This window comes from Ambystoma mexicanum, chromosome 3p (genome assembly GCF_040938575.1).
Source record: "Ambystoma mexicanum isolate Mex_15411 chromosome 3p, UKY_AmexF1_1, whole genome shotgun sequence".
Classification (NCBI taxonomy): Eukaryota; Metazoa; Chordata; class Amphibia; order Caudata; family Ambystomatidae; genus Ambystoma; species Ambystoma mexicanum.
The window spans coordinates 895,406,674-895,427,879 of NC_090925.1; the positions used below are offsets into that span (position 1 = coordinate 895,406,674).

Genomic DNA, 21,206 nt, shown 5'->3' on the forward strand with positions numbered 1-21,206 from the left:
GTCGGGAGGGACTCTGGGAGCATCTTCGTCGTCCCAGTGGAGGCATGATAAAGAGTATAAAAAAGCTGAAATGTGTTGAAACTTCCTTGAAGGAAGTGTTGTGTTGAAAACTATAAGGAACATTGGGGGAACCAGCTAGGAGAAGGGAGTCCAAGGACCATGTAGAATGGTGTGTTTGTTAGGAAAAGCTTAACCCTTAATCAAACTTTTACTTTGAGAAGACTTGGTGTCTTTGAGACACTTTGCATCCAGGAGAAGGGAGTCAGTCTCCTGGTCACGATCAGAACCCAAACTCGATTGTTTATTGGAGTCACAGGGATAGCGTAGGAGTTATTGGACTGGGACGATGCCTTTTAATTTGGACAGACTTCCTGACGAGCACCCACCTTTCTTTAGTTTAGTTAGGGGAACCCCAATAGAGGTAAGGACAAATAGGTTCATCTTTTTTGTTAAATTTCTATAACAATGGTCATGTCACCGCTTGGTCATTCTCGTCATTCCCTGTTGCCACAGCGGGTGTCATGTTTTCTAAGCTCTCCAAACCCACTTCTTAAGGCCCTCCTAGGTCAAACTGTCATGGCTTGGCAGAGTTTTAAGTTCTCTTCCAAGTGTCCGAGATTGGAGTGGATCGCAACAGTTGTCTTCTCTCTCAGGGAAGAGTTTGGGGAGTTCACTGTCAACAGACCTCTCCCTATTCTATGGTTCTTGTCCTCCACACTCATACCACTTTGTGCCGCAGTGACATTGCAGAGTCTTGTGCAGCCTCCCACCCAGGAAACTTACCCTGGACAGAACGTGTCCGGTGAGACATCCCAAGTCTCCGGCTAGTAGAGTGTTTGCTCTCCTTCCACATCCTCAGGTTTTGCAACACTATCTCCCCCTCTGACTATTCTCTGGCTCCTCCCCAGTTGGTACTGTTTTCCCCTTCTCCAACATACATGAGTATTCCTCTCTGGATGGTACCAATTTTCCATCCTCCTCAGTAATGATCTCTCCATCCTCCCCAATATAACTTTAGCTACAAGGCAACTTCCTCCCTCTAACACTCTCCTCCCTGCTCCCCTTTTAGTAGGCTTTATTTGGCCAACGTGCTCTGAACACCTTCCCCTAGCTCTTTCTCAAACACCCCAAACCCTTTGACTGAGACAGCTGGCTTTTATAGTGTGGTCTCTATTTCTTTTGAGTGGTGCTTAGGGGTATGTATTTATTTTTTATTTTTATTGGGATTTTGATTTGTAGAATATAAACCTCAGGCAAAATAAGATTTGTACATAACATACTTACAAAAAATAATTAAGACACTTGAGTAGAATAAATGTTAGTGGTATGTATTAGACCTAGTAGTGTGCATTGGGCTGGTTTGTTATTGCAATCATAATCTTTTGGTCAGGTGGTCTGAGAGGGAGCTGGCCTGAGATTATATGAAGGCCTGCTGCCATCTTGAATTTTAAACCTGCCCTCCTTTGCTTCCCTTTGGCATTCCGCTGACATTGCCTGCTTTGAACTTGGTCCCTCTATTTTCTGAGCATCTAAATCGAAAGTCAGAAAGGACTTCAGTAAACAAACTGTTTGCTGTGACAGTTACGTTTTACTGTGGGGAAGTGGTAAATATTTTATTTGTGACACATGCGGGAGAACAGTGTATTTGTCTCTTGTGTGGTTAACGCATACACAGTTTATTTAATTCTGTTCAGGGTTTAGTGCAACTTTGTATTCATGTGATTCCTGTGGTCTGTGCTAGTCTCAATTGTTTTGTTTGGCGCTGTCGTATTTCCATTGAATTTAGAATGTTGCTCTTCTATTCTCTTAAAAGAAAGGGTATTATTTCCTTTATCAGGTGTTTTGGTCTGGTGGTGGAGTTGCAAGTGCACTCTAGGAGTGTCGATACTAGTATTAGAGGTACCCTCAAATGCCTTGGATTTGACCTGCTTTTTATGGTGCTAATTGGTGTTGGTGGGTGTGCTCCTGTGCCTGACTCTCCCCTTAGTCCAGGGACCAATGAGGTTGGTGTAGGGATACCAAATTACCTACCCTGCATCCAGAAAACTCTGACACAGGGTGGGCGCCAGGATCCTTTCACCACCCTACTGCCTGTGCCCAAGGCTAGGCAGAGGGCTTCTTCACACTTTCCAATAAAGCACCAGTAATTAATAATCATGTTAAAACACCAAAAGGGTAGAAGAAATTATTAAACTAATTAAAGACAAAAAATCATGGCATAACCTGATACATATGAATGTAATAAAAACAAAATACCTGATAGCTATGCATATACAATGCAAATACTCTGAAGGAAGAATTTGCCATATTATCCATTTGTATAAGTATCAATGCAGTACATTCACATGACCCCTCAGAGTGCTATGCAATAAAAAGCATTTTTTATAATATTCAGAGCCTTTAATAAGTCGTAACTTTATAGCATGATGCCACATGCAGTAGACTCAATCAATATCTTGAATGGATTATTTTCTCCCATGGATTTTGCATCTATGATATCTATCTCACAGTATAGCTGCTCTCTGGGAACCTTACCGCCACCAGGGGGCCCTGTGTGGCTCTGTCTGCTTGGCCCAACGCCTCTAAGCACTCTGCACTGGACAGGCCATTGTGGCCAGTATATATTGAGGTGCTGCGCCCCATGACTGCAGTTGCTTTTTTTCTGCACATTCAGCTTGCTTCAGGAACACTGATTTGTTATAACTAGCTTCTTTAGACGTTCTGTGCCAAATGCCTATTATGAGAAACCTCAAGGTGTCTCACTGTCTGAACCCTGGGGATCTCTTTCTCAGGTGGCCAGGGCTTGGCCATCGCCCTTGGATCCAGACACTGGGAGTGGACAAGTGCGGGAGGATCACTTGGGAGCGGGGTCCTCGGGGAATGGGGGTGAGACATTTGATGGTGAGACGCAGTATTTCCCCCCTCTTGACACTTCCTCCACCTGTATAGGCTATTCTAAATCCTGTCCTGGTAAACACAAACTCCGCCCCAAATTCCAACAAGTACCAAATCAGAAAGAAGGCGTGGGAGAACCAGGAGACGCAATTACCATATCGTGTATTACAACTGCAGGACTATGCCTCTGTCTCAGATATGCCCCTACCCGAAATTCCCTCAGTTGAAATAGGTTGTCAAACCAGTTCCATTATGCCCCCATACTATTCTGTAAAACCACGCCAACACATTTATTTACCATCACACACTCACCCTGTTTGTTTTGACAAAACCTATACCGTTTTCCCCAATTAATCAGAAAAACCACAACTCCCACAATCCCTCTACACTGGCTTTCTCTACAAACACTGAGACGAGCTGCAAGAATGAGCTCTCAACACCATTGAGAGACGGAAGAAAGACTATACCATAATAAAATGGGACTGTCCCGCTAATGAGGCCTGGCAAGGTCAGGCTTCTTTTTTCAACTACTCACACCTGACTCCACTTGAGACTCCCAGGAAGTATAAAAGGCGCAGCCGCAGAGCACACTTTGAGCGGGCTTGGAATGCTGGAAGATGTCGAGACGCCAGAGGAAGATCAGTTTAGCTGCAGAGACCCTGGAAGACCTGGAGGAGGAAGGAACCACCACACTGGAACTTTTTAAATGCAGGAGAGGCTGCAGTGAGGGGAGAGACCTGTACCTCCAGGAGCTGCTGGGATCTCCTCATGGTGCCACACCAGCACTCCTCCACTGGGCCAGCAGGCAGGACTGCCATTTTGGGGAGGTTTGAAGTAGGAGCAAAATATGCTACAGTGCATTCGGGGACTGGAAGTCCAAAACTGTTTTTTCTGGAAAATTGAAGAAGGGTCTGCGCCCGACAGAGGGAGACCCTTAAATCTAGGTGAGAAGGTCTGAGCCTAGAAGAGGAGGACCTCGGGTTCGGCAGAGGGAGACCCTGAGAACGAGAAGTTCTGAGCCCGGAAGAGGGGGACCTGAACTTTAAGAAAACACAGTGAAAGACCACCAGCAGCAGAGTGGTATGGCACCACGTGGGCACTCATCAGAAGAACTCTGGTTTGTCCCCTTTGTATAAACAACAAATGCCAAGAGGCCCTAGGGGAGGCCGGCGTAAGAAGTCAGTGGTCATACAAGGGTCGATAAAAAACCTTGTAAAGTCAAAAGTCTTTGACACACTGAGGAAACAAAGTGAATTGCATCACTGGAGGCAAAGGTGAACCTGACTGAGGGATGCCTATAAATTAGAGTGACCAGTTACAACCCAGAGAACATTGTGTTAAAAGAACTGTGTGTAGCCGACTCGGGGCTTTAAGGAAAGACTGACCGGGGGTTGAGACCCGGACTTAGGTAAGAAGTGAACCTAGGGTGTCTAGTGATTTTCTTATGAACTGTGACAAGTGTTAACCCGACGGAGGGATGCCAAAAGAAAGCTAGTGGAAGGGAACCCCGCTTTTCTGGTGAGATGATAGCCTTAACACACAGGGATGCCAAGAGGAAAGCTAGGGAAGTAAATCCTGGACTGTGATAAAGCAAAGTGAACTGTGTAGCTGGCAAGTGTGAACCCGGCTGAGGGAGGCCTACAAAACTACACAATAACCATGGGAGCATTATGTTGACAAGAGTGAACCCGGCTGAGGGATGTCCACAGTGAAAGATTGTTTAAAAAGACATTACAAATCCTGAATACTACAGGTAGAATTATTAGGCGGAAAGAAGCCGTAGTGAACCCGATGGAGGGAGGTTAACAGTCAAGAGAAGGATCGCAGCCCGGTTGAGGGAGATCCCGGGGTGAAGAGTCATCACCCATTGTAAAAGATTAAGAAGCGGTACTTTTGGTTTTGTTATTTTGATACATCAGGCTCTCGTGCAAGAGACTTTGTGTACCACCAAAAGACCTGATATCGCTGAGAAGAACAATAGCCTTGTGCCAGAAAAGCTCAGTTTTGTGCTTTGCTCAAGGGGCCCACCTTGTCCCGTGCTAAAACCATGGGGAAGGGAGACCTTGCTATACCATCCTGACTTATCATTTTTGTGAACAGTTCTTTCTTCCCTTGTGTACACTATCCCACGCTTTTTTCTAACTTGGCTGTAAGGACTGGCAATTGATTTTTCGCCATCCCAGTCGGCTACTCTGTATCATGTGCTTCACAGTTATCAGTAATTTCAAAGTTCACCACAGGTCTGCCTTTCTTCGCGTCTCATCCACACCCGTGCAGCCTTCAATTGCAAGATATATTGTTGCCACTTCATTCTTTCCTTAACACCACTGGTCTTTCATCTCACTCGCCAACTCACCAGCTGTGTTCATTACTTAGTTGTCTTTGTCGTTTTAATTCATTTCATGAGTCCAGGTTTATACCACAGGCCTGGCCTGGCCTCCCCAACTCTCCACATATCTCTTGCGGCTCTTTAGAGGCAAAAACCTCCTGCAGGGAACTCCTGGGTTGCTTTACCCAGGGTTCTCGTCCCTCAATCTGTCGCTCTCCTCCAGTAGGTACGCCTTTGCCCCGGAAGTTCTGCTGCTTCTCGTGTTCCACCATGCTCAGAGTGTGTCTCTATTCCTGATGGAGCGGGACTTGTCCAATGAGATATGTAAGGGGTAGTTTTGTTACTCTATTGCCCTCTTCCTCGGCCCAGTGTTTGTGTAGAAAAAGGTGGTGGGGGGAATTGGGACATTAGAGAATCCTCTGAAATAGGAGGGGCCATGGTTATGGGAAAGGGGAGGGAACCATGCATCGCCATCGGTCGTCTTCCCCCCCCCTCCCCGAGGACCACTCACCCAGGTGATCCTCCCGAACTGGTCCGCCCCAAAGGTCTGAATCCAAAGGGGATGGCCGTGCCCTGGCCACCTGAGAGATCGATCGACGGGGACTAGTAGGTGAGACACCCTTTAGTTTCTCACACAACTTACTATGAAGTTTGATTTTTACCCAGCAGGCGCGCATAATGTAATGGCTGGTACTATTGGAAACTTTTACATGCATACCTTGACTTTCAAGGATGCTTATGGTAGGTCGGCTTTGCTTCCTTGGCCTCTCTTATCTGCCAAGCCGCTCAAGATAACTAAATGAAGAAGAGACTGCCAGACTATCAGTGAACAGGCTACAAAGTAACATTACCTCCACTGTATTTATGACATGTCTCATTCCAAATAACAGTCTCGCAAATCTTTTCTTCAGATCCAGGTCCTGGGGACAAATTAAAACAAAATGTGTACGACTTTCAATAACATCTAGGCAAAAGGGACAGACTACTGTAACATTATTATTGCATTGACTCGCAACTGGCAACGTGCCCAATCGTAACTTTAAAGTGCCCTCATATGTTTGGGGTTTATGCAATCCATATAAGTTCCAAATGATTGCTTTAGGCCCCAGTATCTAGTCAAGTTGGCGGATTGTCCTACTTTAGTTAGGACCTAGCTTTCCATCTTAATTTTGTAAGCATTTTTATAGCCAATGGCCTCTCTGTATTTGCCCAATGTCCCAGTGGATCAAACCTTAGCCCTGTAATAAATTGGCTTAGCCTTACATAATGACTCAATGCCATGCATAGTGGTCTCTAGGAAAAACTGAAGGTTAGGTGTGCTATGAAGTAATCCTCGAATATTCTTCAGATATTTATTTTCTATTATTGACAAACTTGAAAATTCAATATTCCCCCATAGTTCAGCATCGTATAAGGCTGCCTGCCTTGCCTGGGACTTGGTGTCCAAAGATACCCTAACCACCCTGTTTCCTTTGCTCATTGGTAACCTTGTCAAGGTGCCACTGTACCTAGCCAGCTTGACTCTTGCCGTAGCTGCTTGTCCATCCCATATGTAATTCCCCCTAGCCGTCTGACCTAAATAATCATACTGGTCGACCTGCTCTATCGGCCCTTACCCTAGCTTAAGATTCAAGAGTAATTTGACCTGCAACCTAGTATTACTAAAAATCAAGACTTTTGTCTTTGAGCCATTGATTGCCACATCAGTGGAATCGCAAAACTCAGTAAAAGCGCTAAGCTGCTTTTTGAGACCAACTTGTGTCTTAAGGAAAGGAGAACAGCATCGTCGGCAAACATGACTATTGGTATTTAGTTCTTGGCCTGCACTGGTATGTCCACCTTTAGGTCTAACAATTTTTTGAGCGCTCCATTGATAGACACAAAATAATTCTGGTGCTAGGACGCACTCCTGGCGTACTCCCATCTCTATTCTAACGATGTAACATGCTATCCAGTCTCAATTTTCTCAGTGTGTAGAGGCTTTGGATAGCCTTTAACAGCAGAGCAGAGGTGTTGAGACTAAGGAGTACTTCCCAAAGCCTTTTTCTTGGCACAATGTAAAAGGCTGTTTGCAGGTCGATTAAAAGCAGTATGAATGCACGTTTTTCTGAGAGTAACATGCTTTTTACACAGCAGCTGCAGGCTTTGGCCTATTATGGTAGTTTCCCTACAGAAACCTGCCTGAAGATGGTTTAAGATCCCCTGTTCCTCAATGCCATCCTCAAAATGCTTCAGGATGGCCCTCGCAAACACCCCCTGCCCGCCGAATCCAGTAAAAAAATTGGCTGGTAGTTACTTGGCTGATCCCTACGGTCCTTTTTTTAACATGGCCACTATGTCAGCACGGGTCCAAGGGGGTTGGAGGGTACCACATCATGCCTAAGCACCACATTGTACAGCTTTGTTAGTACGGTAATTCAATGGAGACATTTGTTTGGGCCTGGTGCTTTGCCCAGTTTTTGACTCCTCAGTGCAATCCTAACATCTTCCCAAGCCAGGATCAATGGGGTATAGTTGCATGCACTACCTTCCTGCTAATATATTATACTCAATGCTTCATGTACCTTAGTATCCCTAGTTTCCCGGTACAGGTCTGTAATATGTTCTACCCAGGCTGCTTCCGGAATGCAGCCCTGCACAGAGCTAAATTCGGTCAGGCTCACTGTTCCCATGATTACCCAGAACCTTTTCAAATCCATATCTTTTATTGCCGTCAGAAGAGTGCTAAACGTCCTCAGCATGGGCCGCTTTCTTGTTCTTCAGAAGCAGTCGATAGTTCTCCCTGGCTTCATGCAATGCCATCACTCCCTCAGAGGAAGCTTGTTTAGCTTGCATGATCAACAGGCTCTTAGACCTGTGGCAGTGCCCGTCATACCAGTGTGTCTTGCCCTGTGAGTGGCAGTTGACTACTCTATACGTTAAAAGACCCGCCAAGGTTTTTGTTGAGTCTTATATGAGTTTCCAGGATTACCGCAAGATTGTTTAGGTTAGTAATAAAGAAATTCCCCAACAGCCTAGTGTGCTCTGATTTAGTTATTGCTACGTTAGGGATCTCCACATTCTCAGCCTCTACACCAAAAGAAGCACCATCTGTTACCAGAATCAGTGGATAATTGGCGCTCTCGACTCTGAAATGAAGGGAAAATCCCTAGCGAAGGCCCAGGTTCAAATTGCTTCAGTTGTTCTTTCATGTTGTTTTCATTTATTTAACATTAAAAACAATGTGTCCTTTGCTTACTTTTACTTCTGCCAAATTCTACTTCAAACCTTGGTCTTGTCTCGTATGTACTATTTTTCAATTTAAGTCAGTCTCTCTAAATTTGCTTTTATTCCATTACACTCACTTCTTCGTTCTGCGTTTCGAATTCTTTTTTTCTTTCACCGTCATCTCACATTTTTTCTTTTTTGTCTGGCAGCACTGTAAATTTTATCTGTCTTGTCTTTAAATCTATTCATGCTCTTGCTCCTCCTTAACCATGTGCTTTGATTTCTCTCTACCATCCACCAAGTAATCTACGTTCTGCCACTCGGTTCCTTCTTTCAGTTCCTCATTTTTCCTTGTGCTGCTTCCCACTTCCATCATTTTCAACTGCTTGCCCCCAAACTGGAATTATTTACCTCTTGTTCCTCTGGGTATCCGCTCTTGTTCTAATCTTTCACAATGCAAAAAGCTTATAAAAATTAATTTCCTTCAACTTTTCTTCCCTGAATAATGTTTTGGAACTTTTTGTTGACTCATTTTTGTCACTTCTCTTCTATTGTTGTACCGGTTATATTATTTTGTGAAGCACTTTGGATAAAAGCACTATATGCAGTAAATAAATAAAATGAACTTAAATCTCCTAATTGATTTTCCAGAAAACCTCAAGTCTACTTCTACATGGTAAATCCATATAAAAGAGCACTATTTGTGAAGATCAGCAATTTCTTACTCTGTTGTACTGAATTCCTTTTACCTATTTTCCTAGAAGAAACTGTTCTACAAGAAGACACCGGGGGAAGTGTTTTCAATGGAGAGAATAAAGTGTTATATTATGCTGATGCACTTACGGAAATTGCATTTGTTGTCCCATCACTCATGGAAACACTAAGTAAGTGCAGACTTTAAAGGGTCATAGTTATAGTGTCATGTTATTTGCATTATTTTAATTTATAATCAACATATATTCTTTATTGCAACACATTTTTTGTTGAATGTAATGCCTTGGCGAATGCATAAAGTGAAGAAACGCAAGACTGTACTGATAGGGCAACAATGATTCTGTGATATGAATCTGTGAAGGTACTGTGACAAATCAACTTCTGGGGCACCAGTAGTCCAGGGATGAACATTGTTTTCCAAACCATCAGCCAGCCCCACACCTCTAGTACACTACAAAGGATCCGAACAGATTGGAAACACAAGCAAATTATACACCTTTTTGTGCAATTTTGGTCACGTGGACGGAACGGCAGGCTTATCGCTGCAAGGCCGTGGATCTTGGTTAATTGCAACACAGCGAAAATACAGTTATTACCCAATGATAAAAGGGACTGTTCAGTCAATGTAGTATACAAATATCTACTTTATTATTATCACAACAGACCGATCTAGCACACTCCAACATACAACCCACCCTGTAAATGAATGCAGTAGACAGTTTCAAAGAAAGAAAAAGGGATGCACTCTGGATACTGACCGGCAGGGTAGTCGGTTTAGTATTTAATCGCAATAGTACAAGGATACTTGGTTTCAACACAATAAGGGCAATTGGTCTTCAAATGTAACTAGAGGCCTTTGGAGAAGGGCCAGGGGGACAGAACTACAATGTACCTTGTGCTATATGAGTTCTTTTTGCTCGACAGGGTTGAGTCAGTTTCAGGGCGCTTTGCAGCTTCTGCGACAGAGTTCAAAACGGGAGGCAGCACCTTGTATCAGGGTGCAGGATGTTCGGCGAACGAAGCTGGACGGATGGCTGCAGGCTGGCCTAGACGCAGCGCGGTGTCAGGAATTGTCTCAGTGCTGGTCGGCAGTTCTGAAGCACTGGTCGAGGCGTCTGGTGGTTTTAGCGACTGCGCAGTAAAATGGTCAGCACTGCAGTTGGTTGCAGCTTGAGGAACTTGAGTGGCTCGAAAATGTCCTTTAAGGCGGATGTTGCTAGATGCTTGTCGATGCACCTCCTAGCTTCTTCGCTGGGCTTGTGTTGTCCTTTAAGGCAGACGGCCTAGAGCTGAGGAGAGTGTTGCCGGCAGGTGCCTTATCCTTGGTTTGGTTCAGAGACTCTCTGGCACTTCCCACCTAGGAAGCCTGCTGCAGAGCCTAGTAGGGCACGCTGTGTGCTGGCTGGTACCGGTTCTGGAGCCCTGGGAAGGTCCTCCAAATTCAGTATCACCCTCTGTTCCCTGGGAGATGTTAAGGGGAGGGATCTTGATTCCCTCTTGGCGATCCTGGCCTTCCTTCCTTTTTTTGTTTTTTTTATTGTACATGATTTTTAAAAGAAAGACAAACCTTTCCAATTTTTTGATCACAGTAAAATGGGCTTACATAAAATACATTTTAGCATTTCCATTGTTATACAGTTGTTATACAAGTGTTAATGTAAGGGATGCCAAACAAAAGTTGGTAGCACAACAAATCACAATATCACAATAAAACTGATTTATAATAGCTCACTGATATCATAAAAATACATAGTATTACATGAGGTTCTGTTGCCAATGAAGTGAAAAACCAGTTTTCATTTGTCTCAATTATAGTGTGTTTGATAAGCGCATTGACCAATTCTTGTCTTTTCCATACAGGAATTACAGGTGATTATAAATACATGCACATGATTACAAAAGAGTATAGATGATAAGGTGTCAAGGGAAACCTTTTTCCACAGAAAAACGTAAGCATTATCGGTTGAATAAAAGGGTCAACCGTTATCTCTACATTCGCAGGCTTTGGCCTATTGATAGACTGTGCCAATATTGGTACATTTAGAGAGTCCTCAATTCTATACAAACTTTTTGTTAGGGCTAGTAGCAGTGTAATGTTGTCTCCCCACATACATCTAACCCAAAAGGTTTGTCTTGCAATATTGTTAGGTTCAGCATAATAGATACCATGTAGGTTCACTCTGTCCTGTTCAAAATAAGAACAGCGTAGCACCAAATGTTTTAGTTTCCTCCTCAAACAGTAGCACCAATGCTTAGTAGAATTTGCTTCATCTGGAATTCAAAATTTACGAGAGAAGGTAGATTACTGTCAACTAATAGACTATGGAAGTCCTGATAGAGTGAATTTCGAGGGGGCACTAACATTTATGTGTAGTTTGAAAGCTTGCGCCATTGAAACCTAGAAGAAAGAGATGTAAGACCTTGTTCATGGCGTATGATTGAGTTTTGGCACAGCAAGGGCCAAGCCAAGAGTTTGTTTCCAAATCTGTCCTTGGATTCTGTTGAGCATGGAACCCAAATTTAATAAACAAGTGTCCAGCCCAAAAATTAAAATGGGTTCAACTTTCAGTATATAAAAGTCTATTATAGGCAACAAGGAAAATGTGCAAAGTTTTCTATGCATTATCCTCATTTGAGATAGTAGTGGCCTAACCTTGGCGTTCAGTGTAGATATCCAAAATGGAATCTAATTTGTCAGTCAAGGTGTACTCCAGATAACGTAATGTTGTAGTAACGTGCCTGCCAGTTTCCATTGACATGTTCTAATTTTTTTTCTATTAGTAAATATAATGATTTTTGACTTTGTTGGGTTAGCCTGCAAGTTGTGTTTTGAGGCATACACAGAGAAGATGTTTAGTTTGTTCTGAAGACCATAAGCGGTCCTGTCAAAGAAGATAATGTCATCAGCAAAGCCCATCCAGTGCAAGTGAAGTCTGCCAAGTCTTACTGCATATATGGAGTCATCCTTCCAAAGTTCATCCAAATCACATACGTATAAATTGAACAATGTTGAAGCAAGATTGCACCCCTGCTTTACCCCAATAGCTGTTGGAATAAGGGCTCCCTCTCGGTTTATGCTGATTTGGAATGTGGTGTTCAGATGCAGCATTGCAACGAGATGCACCAGGAGGGGCGGAAAGCCCAACCTAAGCGTTTTTCCCCATAGAATTTCTCTAATCACACAATCGAGCGCTGAAGACATATCTAAAGCAGCCATGTAGATGGGCCCCGAGTTGGTCGTTTTGGATTTGGCCAACATGTGGGCAATGATGGTGGCATTCAAGGTTGTGCCCATGGCTTTACGAAAGCATACCTGATATTTAGAGAAAATGTCATTATCGGCAGTATAGATTTCAAGTTGTTTGAGGATTAGGATTGCAAAAACTTTGACAGTGGCGTCCATAAGGGCGATTGGGCGATAATTTGCTGACACGTGAGGATCACCCTTCTTATAGACGGGAATTATAATAGCATTTCACCATGAAGTTGGAATTTTGTTGAAACGAAGAATGTGGTCAAATTTGCTTTGAAGAATCAATGCCCAAAAGTGTGGATCAGACTTGAGAATGCACAATGGTATGCCATCGGGACTTGTGGCTTTTGAGTGTTTTAGATGCCCGAGGGCCCACAAGATGTCTTCAAAAGAGAATGAAATGCATTCAGTGGATGTTAAGTTAGAGACATTAGAGTTGTAGTTTTGGTATTGGCTGGGTAATTGAAATGTTGACAGTATACAAGAATACCAGCTGTCGGAGGAAATGGAAGAAGTTACGCTTCCATATGGTACATTCGAGACACCTCGCAATACTGCCCAAACACTTCTTGTGTCCCTTTTACATAGAAACGCAATCATTCTCTGATTCTCTATTTGGTGATGCTGATGTTTGAGAAGATTGATTTTGTTTTTATAGCTTGGACATGTATGGTGTTTGAACACTTTATATTTGGATCCCAAGATAGCCAATTAGTTGAGAGTTCTCAAATTGGAATTTCTGTCACGTTTTAGTTGCGCAATTTCCGAATTATAAGGGTTGGCATGTAGCCCCTGTTGTTTAATTGCTCTTTTTAAAATTTCATGTAGATTAAATTTAATTACTGAAATGTTTCAGTTCTCCCTTTGTTCGGAATTTATGTGCAAAAGGTTTTCATCACAAATGCAACAAAAATCCCTACTCACCCTGTGTGCGAGTTCCCTACGCAACTTTGAACAGGCGTATACAATCTGTCCATTTCAGTTAAGGCAAAAGTGTGATTAATAGGATGTAATTGCACATTTAGGTTGACCATAGCAATTTGAATGAAACAAAAAATAAATCGATATATGATGCAGATCCCCTTTGGCAATTGCCTATGTGAGAACCACTCTTCTAGTTAACAAGATGCATATCCCAATCATCTAAGTAATCAATCCAAAGATTATCTCTCTGCTGGGAGAGCAATAGAGTATGAGGAGTGGCGGAGGGAAACTGAGATTTAGTGTAGTTGGTATATGCAGAATTAAAGTCCCCACCCAGTATGATGTAGTAATCGGGATTATGCAAGAAAGCATCTTCTAAAACAGAGTCCAAACGCATAAAAAATGCATCTGTTGTAGTTTTAGCGGGATTCCAATAAATATTTGGGCCACCCTGTAAAGCATATTCTTTAGCCAATATTTCATTTGAGCTATCATAGTTGAGTGTGCTTTGAATTTATTATTTACAAGGGCAGCTAAGCCGCCTGTGGGTCTACCCACCGTTCCAAGTGTAGACGGAAGAGTATAGGTGGTGTAACCATCTATGCTAAAGGACTTTGTGTTCATAGTTTCTTGAATGAGAATAGTAGGTTGCTCTACTAAAGGAAGAGAGTTCAACCAGAGAACTAAGTTAGAGAATCCACAACAATTCCATGACATTATGTTAAAAGTCTTGCTGGCTACGATTGATTATTTGCTTTAGTTAATTCTGAAATACTGCACAATAGAGGTGCGAGCCATGGTAAGTTTTTGACTGTTCCAGCTAAAGTGGACAGTTGGGCAAATACGTCCACATTAGATTGTGCTCCATCTTGATTAGTAAGAGTGCTATCATTGTTGATTCCGGGAATGGTGACTTGTGTTAGTATGAATTCATTTGCCACTTCCAGGGACTGGATTAAGTGCAGGGTTAGTCCCCGTTGAGCAAATTCTGATCTATGTTGCCACACCAGTTTGGTGATGATATGTGCGTGAAGACCACAGATCATTCGATAGTTATTATGAGTTGAAAGTGTGATCCAGTCTGTCCTCTTATTGCAAGGTTTTTAGTTGTGGACTTTGTTTGAAAGTATTTAAAATGAATCATCGGTTTAGTCTTTGTTTGCCATTAATTGCAGAGTTGCTCGTCCATCCTATTATGTTTGTAATTTCCCCAGTTAATTCAATATTGTCAGATACTTTATCTGACACCCTAGAGGGAAGAGGGGGAGCGGAAATGATGGGCACAATGTTGGATACATTAGATTCAGAAGGTTTATCTATGGATATTGAGGATAGTTGTTTGGGTTTCTCGGCAGCAACTGTTGCAACAACATCTTTTAGTTTTTGTGGCCGTGTGTCTTTGTTCACACAGTTGGAAGCATTTGGAGGCGTGGGTAGTGTTTCTATATCAGCGGTGCCCCCAGAGGTGGACACAAACCCTCCTTTAGTCAATCCATGAGTCAGGGATTGATTGGCGGACTTGGATGTTAATTGACTCGATTGTAAAAGCCCATTGCTAGGGCCAAATTTAGAGAGTCTTACTTGCTTATTGCAAATAATTGGGTAAAATTGTGATAATTGAAACTGTTTAAGGTTCGCCTTATTTGAATGAGAGTTATGGTGACTTTAAAAATGTTCAGGGGATTTAGTTGCAGCAGAGAAATCGCCACCCTCAACATTAGGGCTAATGATTTTAGATTGCCTATTTGGAGTTTTTTGTTGAACTAGAGGGCACATCTTTATGTGTACCTTTTGTGAGGTTGTTTATCTAAATTGAGAAGCAGCTTTGATTCTTCATTAAATTGATTTAAATCAATTATCTTGTCATAGTTTGAGAGATTGCAGAGATTTTTAGTATTGGATTTGTGCCAATTCACCTTGTTGGTTGATTTTTTGTTTTCTTGACCTGTGATGCTTGCTTTTTTTTAGTGTTATATTTACATTTCAGTGCTCTTGCATGTGCACTGTTTCATTTTATGTGAAAATAGTTGAGGAGACGTGTCTGATGTTTCATAATTATCTTCAGGACCACTTGTACTAGGCGTGTCATCATGTGCATGACCAGTCATTTCAATGTCTATAAGCAGCGATGGACTGTTTGGGTCCTCCACAGGTAATTTAACAGCTATGTCTGTGTCAGTTGTCAGCATGGTCTTTTGAATTTGACCACGATGCAGAATACCCTTTTGCGATATTAGATATCTGAATACGCCATCCAACTTGGCAGAATTAGAATTAACTACTTCTAATAATAGTCGATGCATGGCCATCGGGTTCACTTTTTTAGGTGTCGTCTAGTATGACTTCTGTGTAAGTCTTAGTCTGAGGAACACATGACATAGAGTAATTTTGGGTTTGCACAGCTTTGAATGTTGTTATTGCTGAGTTGAAACTTGGAGCTGCTCTATCAGGGTGTCTAAGGTTTTTTTTTTTTCAGCGCCTGGAAATTTTCTTGTGCGAGCATGAAGCCTTCTAATCTATTTAGTTTGCACATGATGTCTGATATGGAGAGCTTGGTCTCACGTAGTTCTTGATGTGTCAGCTCATAGCCTTTGTCGAGGAGGTTAAGTATCCTAGTTAGTACTTGAAAGGTATAGTTCTCAGATTTGTTAAGCTCATATGCTTGAGGGCTGGAATAATGTGTTGAGGGCACCTCTCTCTCAAATTACTTTGATTGGTGACTTTAGCAGTCTGTTTGGGTGATCCACCAAGATGTTATGTTTTGGTGCAAGTGTTTGTAATTATTTTGATTTTAAGAGTTGAGACTAGTGGAGGGACGATTGGTATTGGCGACATTTGATTGAGTATGCCACTTGTGTTGAACATCATCGTAATCTCCATAGTAATTATGTAGACATTTATCTTCGACCTCTGAGGGTAGCAGAGAAGCAGACGATGAAGGGCCAAACGAGACTCTAAATCGCTTGTCCCATTCCACCTTTAAAGCTGGCGCCAGGATAGAGACGTCCGATATGTTGTTGTCAAACCGCTCAGCAAGTTGTGACTGAGTGGTCATCTTTGCAGAGCAATTCACATCGGATAGGCGGCCCAATGAAGCGGTCTGAAAACCCCCCTCAAAGTTATGAGCTGAATCTTCTGCAGATAATGTAGACACAGGTGGCAGCGCATGAATCAGCGCACAAATAGGGTACCGCAATGAGTCACCACTGTCACTTGGTTCAACTGCGATGGACTGTGGGCTATAAGGTGTAGTGTCGGAGTCCATTGGTCGTTCATTCAACAATGAGTGCAGTGGTAAATTGTTTTCAGTAACGACACTGGACTCATGAAATTGTATGGGAGTTGATGTATTCAACTGGAGGGGCGCATGCTATTTGTTTAGGCATTTCCTGCTGCGCAAGCCTCCAACCATGTCCGTGATTTGGGTCAACGTAAAGTTTAGAGTTCTAGACACTGTGACAATATCCTGCTTGACTGAACAGAGTCTTGTAGCCACTGGCTATGCTGGTCTAAAACAGTGTTCAGTTCAGTTCAATGAAATTACACCCTGCCAATAACTCTTCTGTCGCTAAGCAGACGCATAGTAATGATAGTCGGGCTTCTCATAGCAAGGTGTGTTACCTTAATTGTTTTCTCACAGATAAGAAACTTCCACCCACAATCTGTATAATACACGTGCCAATACAGATTCAGGCAAGAGTACAGAACTTAGTAAAGAGGTACGGACATAAGGTAACAGTGAGACCGTGCAAGTATGTTACTGTGTTTACTCAGCTGTCAAAAAGACAGCGAACATCCCCACAAGTCTCTCTAAAATGCGTTTTAATACACTATATTAATCATATGTCAGAGTGTATATGATGTAAAAGGATGTTAAACAATATAATAGTCCAGCTTTGGTTGCCGCTGTACCTTTGCTGGAACTTTTTATGTCACAATGGAAAAGCTGGTGGAGCAGATCCAACTGTGCTCTCAGGCACTTACAGAGGGCACTTCACATGGCCTTCCTTCACTGGCGGAAGATGTAAGACAGACTGTTCCTTCAGTCAGGGTCCAATCATGATTTCTTCTTGCTACTCCTGGCAAAGTCTTCAGATGATCTGCCCAAAAGAGGGGCTCCACTCTCCTTTAAAGCCAAATGGACCACAGGGATTGCCGTAGGCTAACCCTACCTTAATGACCCAATCCTGGGTCTCCACCAACAATCTCTTGTATGCATGAGTTCATAACAAGAGTGCTTTGCAACAGAAAACGTAAAAGGGTGAAAACATGTAATGCTAAGTCCCACGCATCTTCCTGTCTGTTGTGGATGAAAGGGTCTCTTAGGTCAATGGGGCTCTCTGTGGTTCCTGATTAAAGTGGCAGGTCTCTCTTGAAGCTGCAGTGAGACCAGACTTTCTGGTGCCACCAATCCACATACTCGTACCTTCTTAATGGGGTCCCCTGCGGGGATGACTATTGTAATGCACGCAGTCCCAGACATGGCATTTCACTGTCAATCGACACTAAGGGCGGGAGCATGATACAGGTTGACACAGTAAAGGATGTTGGGGTTTTCTGTCTCCTTTGTTAATCTCTGCAGCCAGGCCACATGTGGGCCTGTTTGAAGTACACTCTGTTAGTATGTTAATCACCACTACAGAGCTAAACAAAAGGACAGGGCTGATGGCTGGTCATGGCAGAGTGAAGGTTTGGTCCTCCCCCTTCTGAGATGACATGGTGTACACCTGGCTGTAATATCGCAACTAAATATGACGGGGGGACTGCACCTGTAAGCTGTGTCCACCCAGAGTACACAGGGTCTATATGTATGTCATGCAGTGAGCATAGTAAAATGTGTGCAGTCTAGCCTGACACATTTTCCGGAGGTTGATCTACCATCATTCAATTTCATATAAACTTTCTTTTAAAAGCACAGGTGACCGCACACCCACCGTGCGGAAGATCAAATTCCTCACAGGTACAGAATAACATTATTTAAAAATGCACTAAAATAATGTTCTGTTTTCTTCACTTCCCAAGACACTATTAATATTTGCCTTTTAGCCTCTCACAATGACAGTTGGTGAAGGGCAAGGCTACCATTTTATGTTGATTTCATTGTGCAGTGCAAGCCACACAGGTAATCTTGATGCTTTGTTTTAGTAAGGGCCACTTGGGTGTGATGTTTGTTGCCCGATTGGCATCAAAACATGGTAGAAGGTGGTGACCGAGGTCAAGGCTGGAAGGCAAGTGGTAATTTTCTGAAATGAAGGGGTGGTGTCTGAGCAGAAATGCAAACACTCTAGGAGTTGAAGCCTGATTTCAGGACTTTCTAAAACTTCACAAGGTCTAGCTTTGAGGCTGAGCTGTGAAGTGAGGCGGACAAGAGGAATAATGCAGGGATATACACCATTGCATTTTTGTCTTTAATTTTTGCATATAGTGTGACAAATTTTAAGGAAGGGTTATCTGGTGCAGGGCCATAATAGGTTTTGTGTTGAGCAAAATATTTGCGCCCATGGTTATGATTTGTTCAAAACCTTTGAGCCATCAACTTTTGATTTTGCTTTAGTCACACTTAGTGGCACGGGTATGCCCATAGGTGCGTTATGAGCATGCTGGGCCTAGAGACCCAAGCTGCTCCTCACTAATTACGCCCAACAAGGCCGAAACATGTCTGGGGATGCTTGTGGTCTCATACATAAGGGATGTGACGTAGCATTTTGGGCTGTATTGCCCCTTTTGGGGTTGCACCAAGACTGATTTGCATATATGATATGATATGATGTGGCATTTATAACGCGCCTATACACAAGTGTTTCAAAGCGCGATGGTCTTTAACCTTCTGTAATGGCTTAGCGGGCTGAAAAGCAATGGTCTTGAGGGTTGCCAAGAGCTATGCCTGTGGTTATGATTTGTTCAAAACCATCCAGCCATCAACGTTTGGTTTTGCAAAATATTTAAGTCATGCTAGTGCTCCATGTATCCATGAAAAGTCTTTGTGGCTAGGAAGATGTGTCACGCGCCTGCCATCCTGGTGCTTGTGGAAGCCCTGGAGGTATGGGTGCCATTGTTACAGCACACCACATTCTTTTTCTATGTGCCCTAGCGGTCTAGTCTCTGACTGTCATGGCCGCCGCCTACCAGTTTGTAGGTATTTCGCGGCCAGAGCCCGGCGCATTGCAACCCTATTCGTGCGCTCCTGCTCTTTTGGGTACCAACGCTGTTTTCCATTCCTTTTTCCGGAGCTCTGCTTACGCTCCGCTATTTCACTTTCCTTTCGTTGCTTCTCTCCTTGTTCCTCCTTTCCACGGTCTTCCGCGCACTCTCTCTCTTTCTTCCCTCGCTCAGTTACTTCCTGCTGCCATGGGTCTCCAGCTCTCCCTCCTTTTCTCCCTCTTGCGGCTTGTCCATCCTCCTTCCTTTATTTTCTTCTTTCCCGCAACGGGCTCTCTGTCTACTTTCTTTTGACTTTCCATGTAGGTAAGCGTTAGCCTTCCCTTCAATTGCAGCATTCTCATTTGTGTTCGACCTGGGTGCTCCTACTCAGTGGCTCTTGTTTTTCCAGCTACCGCATCTCCTCACCAGGCTGTTTTCAGCATGGCCATCCTTCTCTCGTCTCCCATACCTCTGATTGAACAGTCGCCTGCAATTGGGGAGTTTTTCTTACTTCTATGCCTTGGATTTCCGCTTTGCTTCTTCAACATCACCGGAGGCTACTGGATCCACCATCTAAGAGGTTTTTTCTGGAAAAAGGCTTTTTCCTCTTTGCTAGGCTTCCTCTTGAAGGGGTCCCTAGCCGGCCTCTCTTCAGAAGGCAGGCATAGTGGCATCTCTCAGAGGGAAACCATATCTCTACAAGACAAAACAGCACACCCAGAGAAAGAAACGAGCCAAGAATCTTCCAAACAGCTCAGATGAATCAGGTGAGGAGGAGGGGAATTTATCAGAATTAAGTCCTGATCAAGAGGAGTTTGACAATGTGATTAAGAGCCTCAGCCAGTAGGGCTTGATGCATGCAAAGCGGGTTGTGGATGCCTTTCAGCAGGGGCCCAGAGTAAATCCTCTTGCTGTAATCACTGTGAGACATTACAGGCCAGGTTCCAGCTGGCTGGCCAATTAGTCTTGATCCTGGATGTTTTGCGTGTTAGACAGATTTTCTTCATACTCATGCCTGTATAAACGGCAGCCATGTTGCCACTGCATAGTCACCCCTAACACCAACTTTCAGTTTGGGTTTAGCTTGGTATCATCAGTTTGCAAGTTGTAGCCGAATGATCATGGATATAGGATGGTGATCAGAAGGGTCAAACATGTATTGAATTGGATCAGGGATAAGGCACAGCTTCAGTGAATTCACAAGTCATTGTGATAATGGGCAAGTTCTCATCTGGTGTTTCCAATACAAGAAAAAGTAGACAAGCCAGTTGAAGCAGTAACCTTTTCATTATTTCCCATGACCTCCTTTTTGCTCTGAAGGCATTTAAAGTGGTACTGTATCTAAAGCTGTAGAGAATACCTTAAATTCCCTGACACTGGGCCATGACAACAGATTTTTCTGAATATAATTGATGTGTTTCTTTGGTTTTTATGTATTGGCAAAAGTCAGTTGGTTAATCACGTTATGGGGCCCTTTTTTCCCATAGATGGGGATCCGGGTCGTAACTGTGTTTCTGAATACTTTGACTACGATAGGCGAGGCTGGAGATTGTTCAGATATAAAGTGCTCTTAATTGCAGAACCCAATACTTAAGTTGCTGTAGTATATCCCATCGCTCTATTCCTTTTATTGAAAGTGAACATTATTCTTAGTGTTTCTTTGACTGATATGTTTGTAGAGAATGGAGAACACTTGGCAAGGTGCTGGTCCATTTCATTCACTCAGTCCCCAAAGAAGCTATT

At 43.2% G+C, this 21,206-nt stretch overlaps 1 protein-coding gene across 6 annotated transcripts in view; it reads left to right on the top strand.

Annotated features, from left to right (window-relative positions):
* Positions 1-21,206, top strand: part of RALGAPB (Ral GTPase activating protein non-catalytic subunit beta) — a 2,501,232-nt gene that overhangs the window by 2,172,479 nt on the left and 307,547 nt on the right. For all 6 annotated transcript variants that reach the window (XM_069652125.1, XM_069652127.1, XM_069652128.1 and 3 more), the window contains one exon: positions 9,193-9,315. In XM_069652125.1, the coding sequence (XP_069508226.1) occupies positions 9,193-9,315 (123 nt within the window). The remainder of the gene's footprint in view (positions 1-9,192; positions 9,316-21,206) is intronic.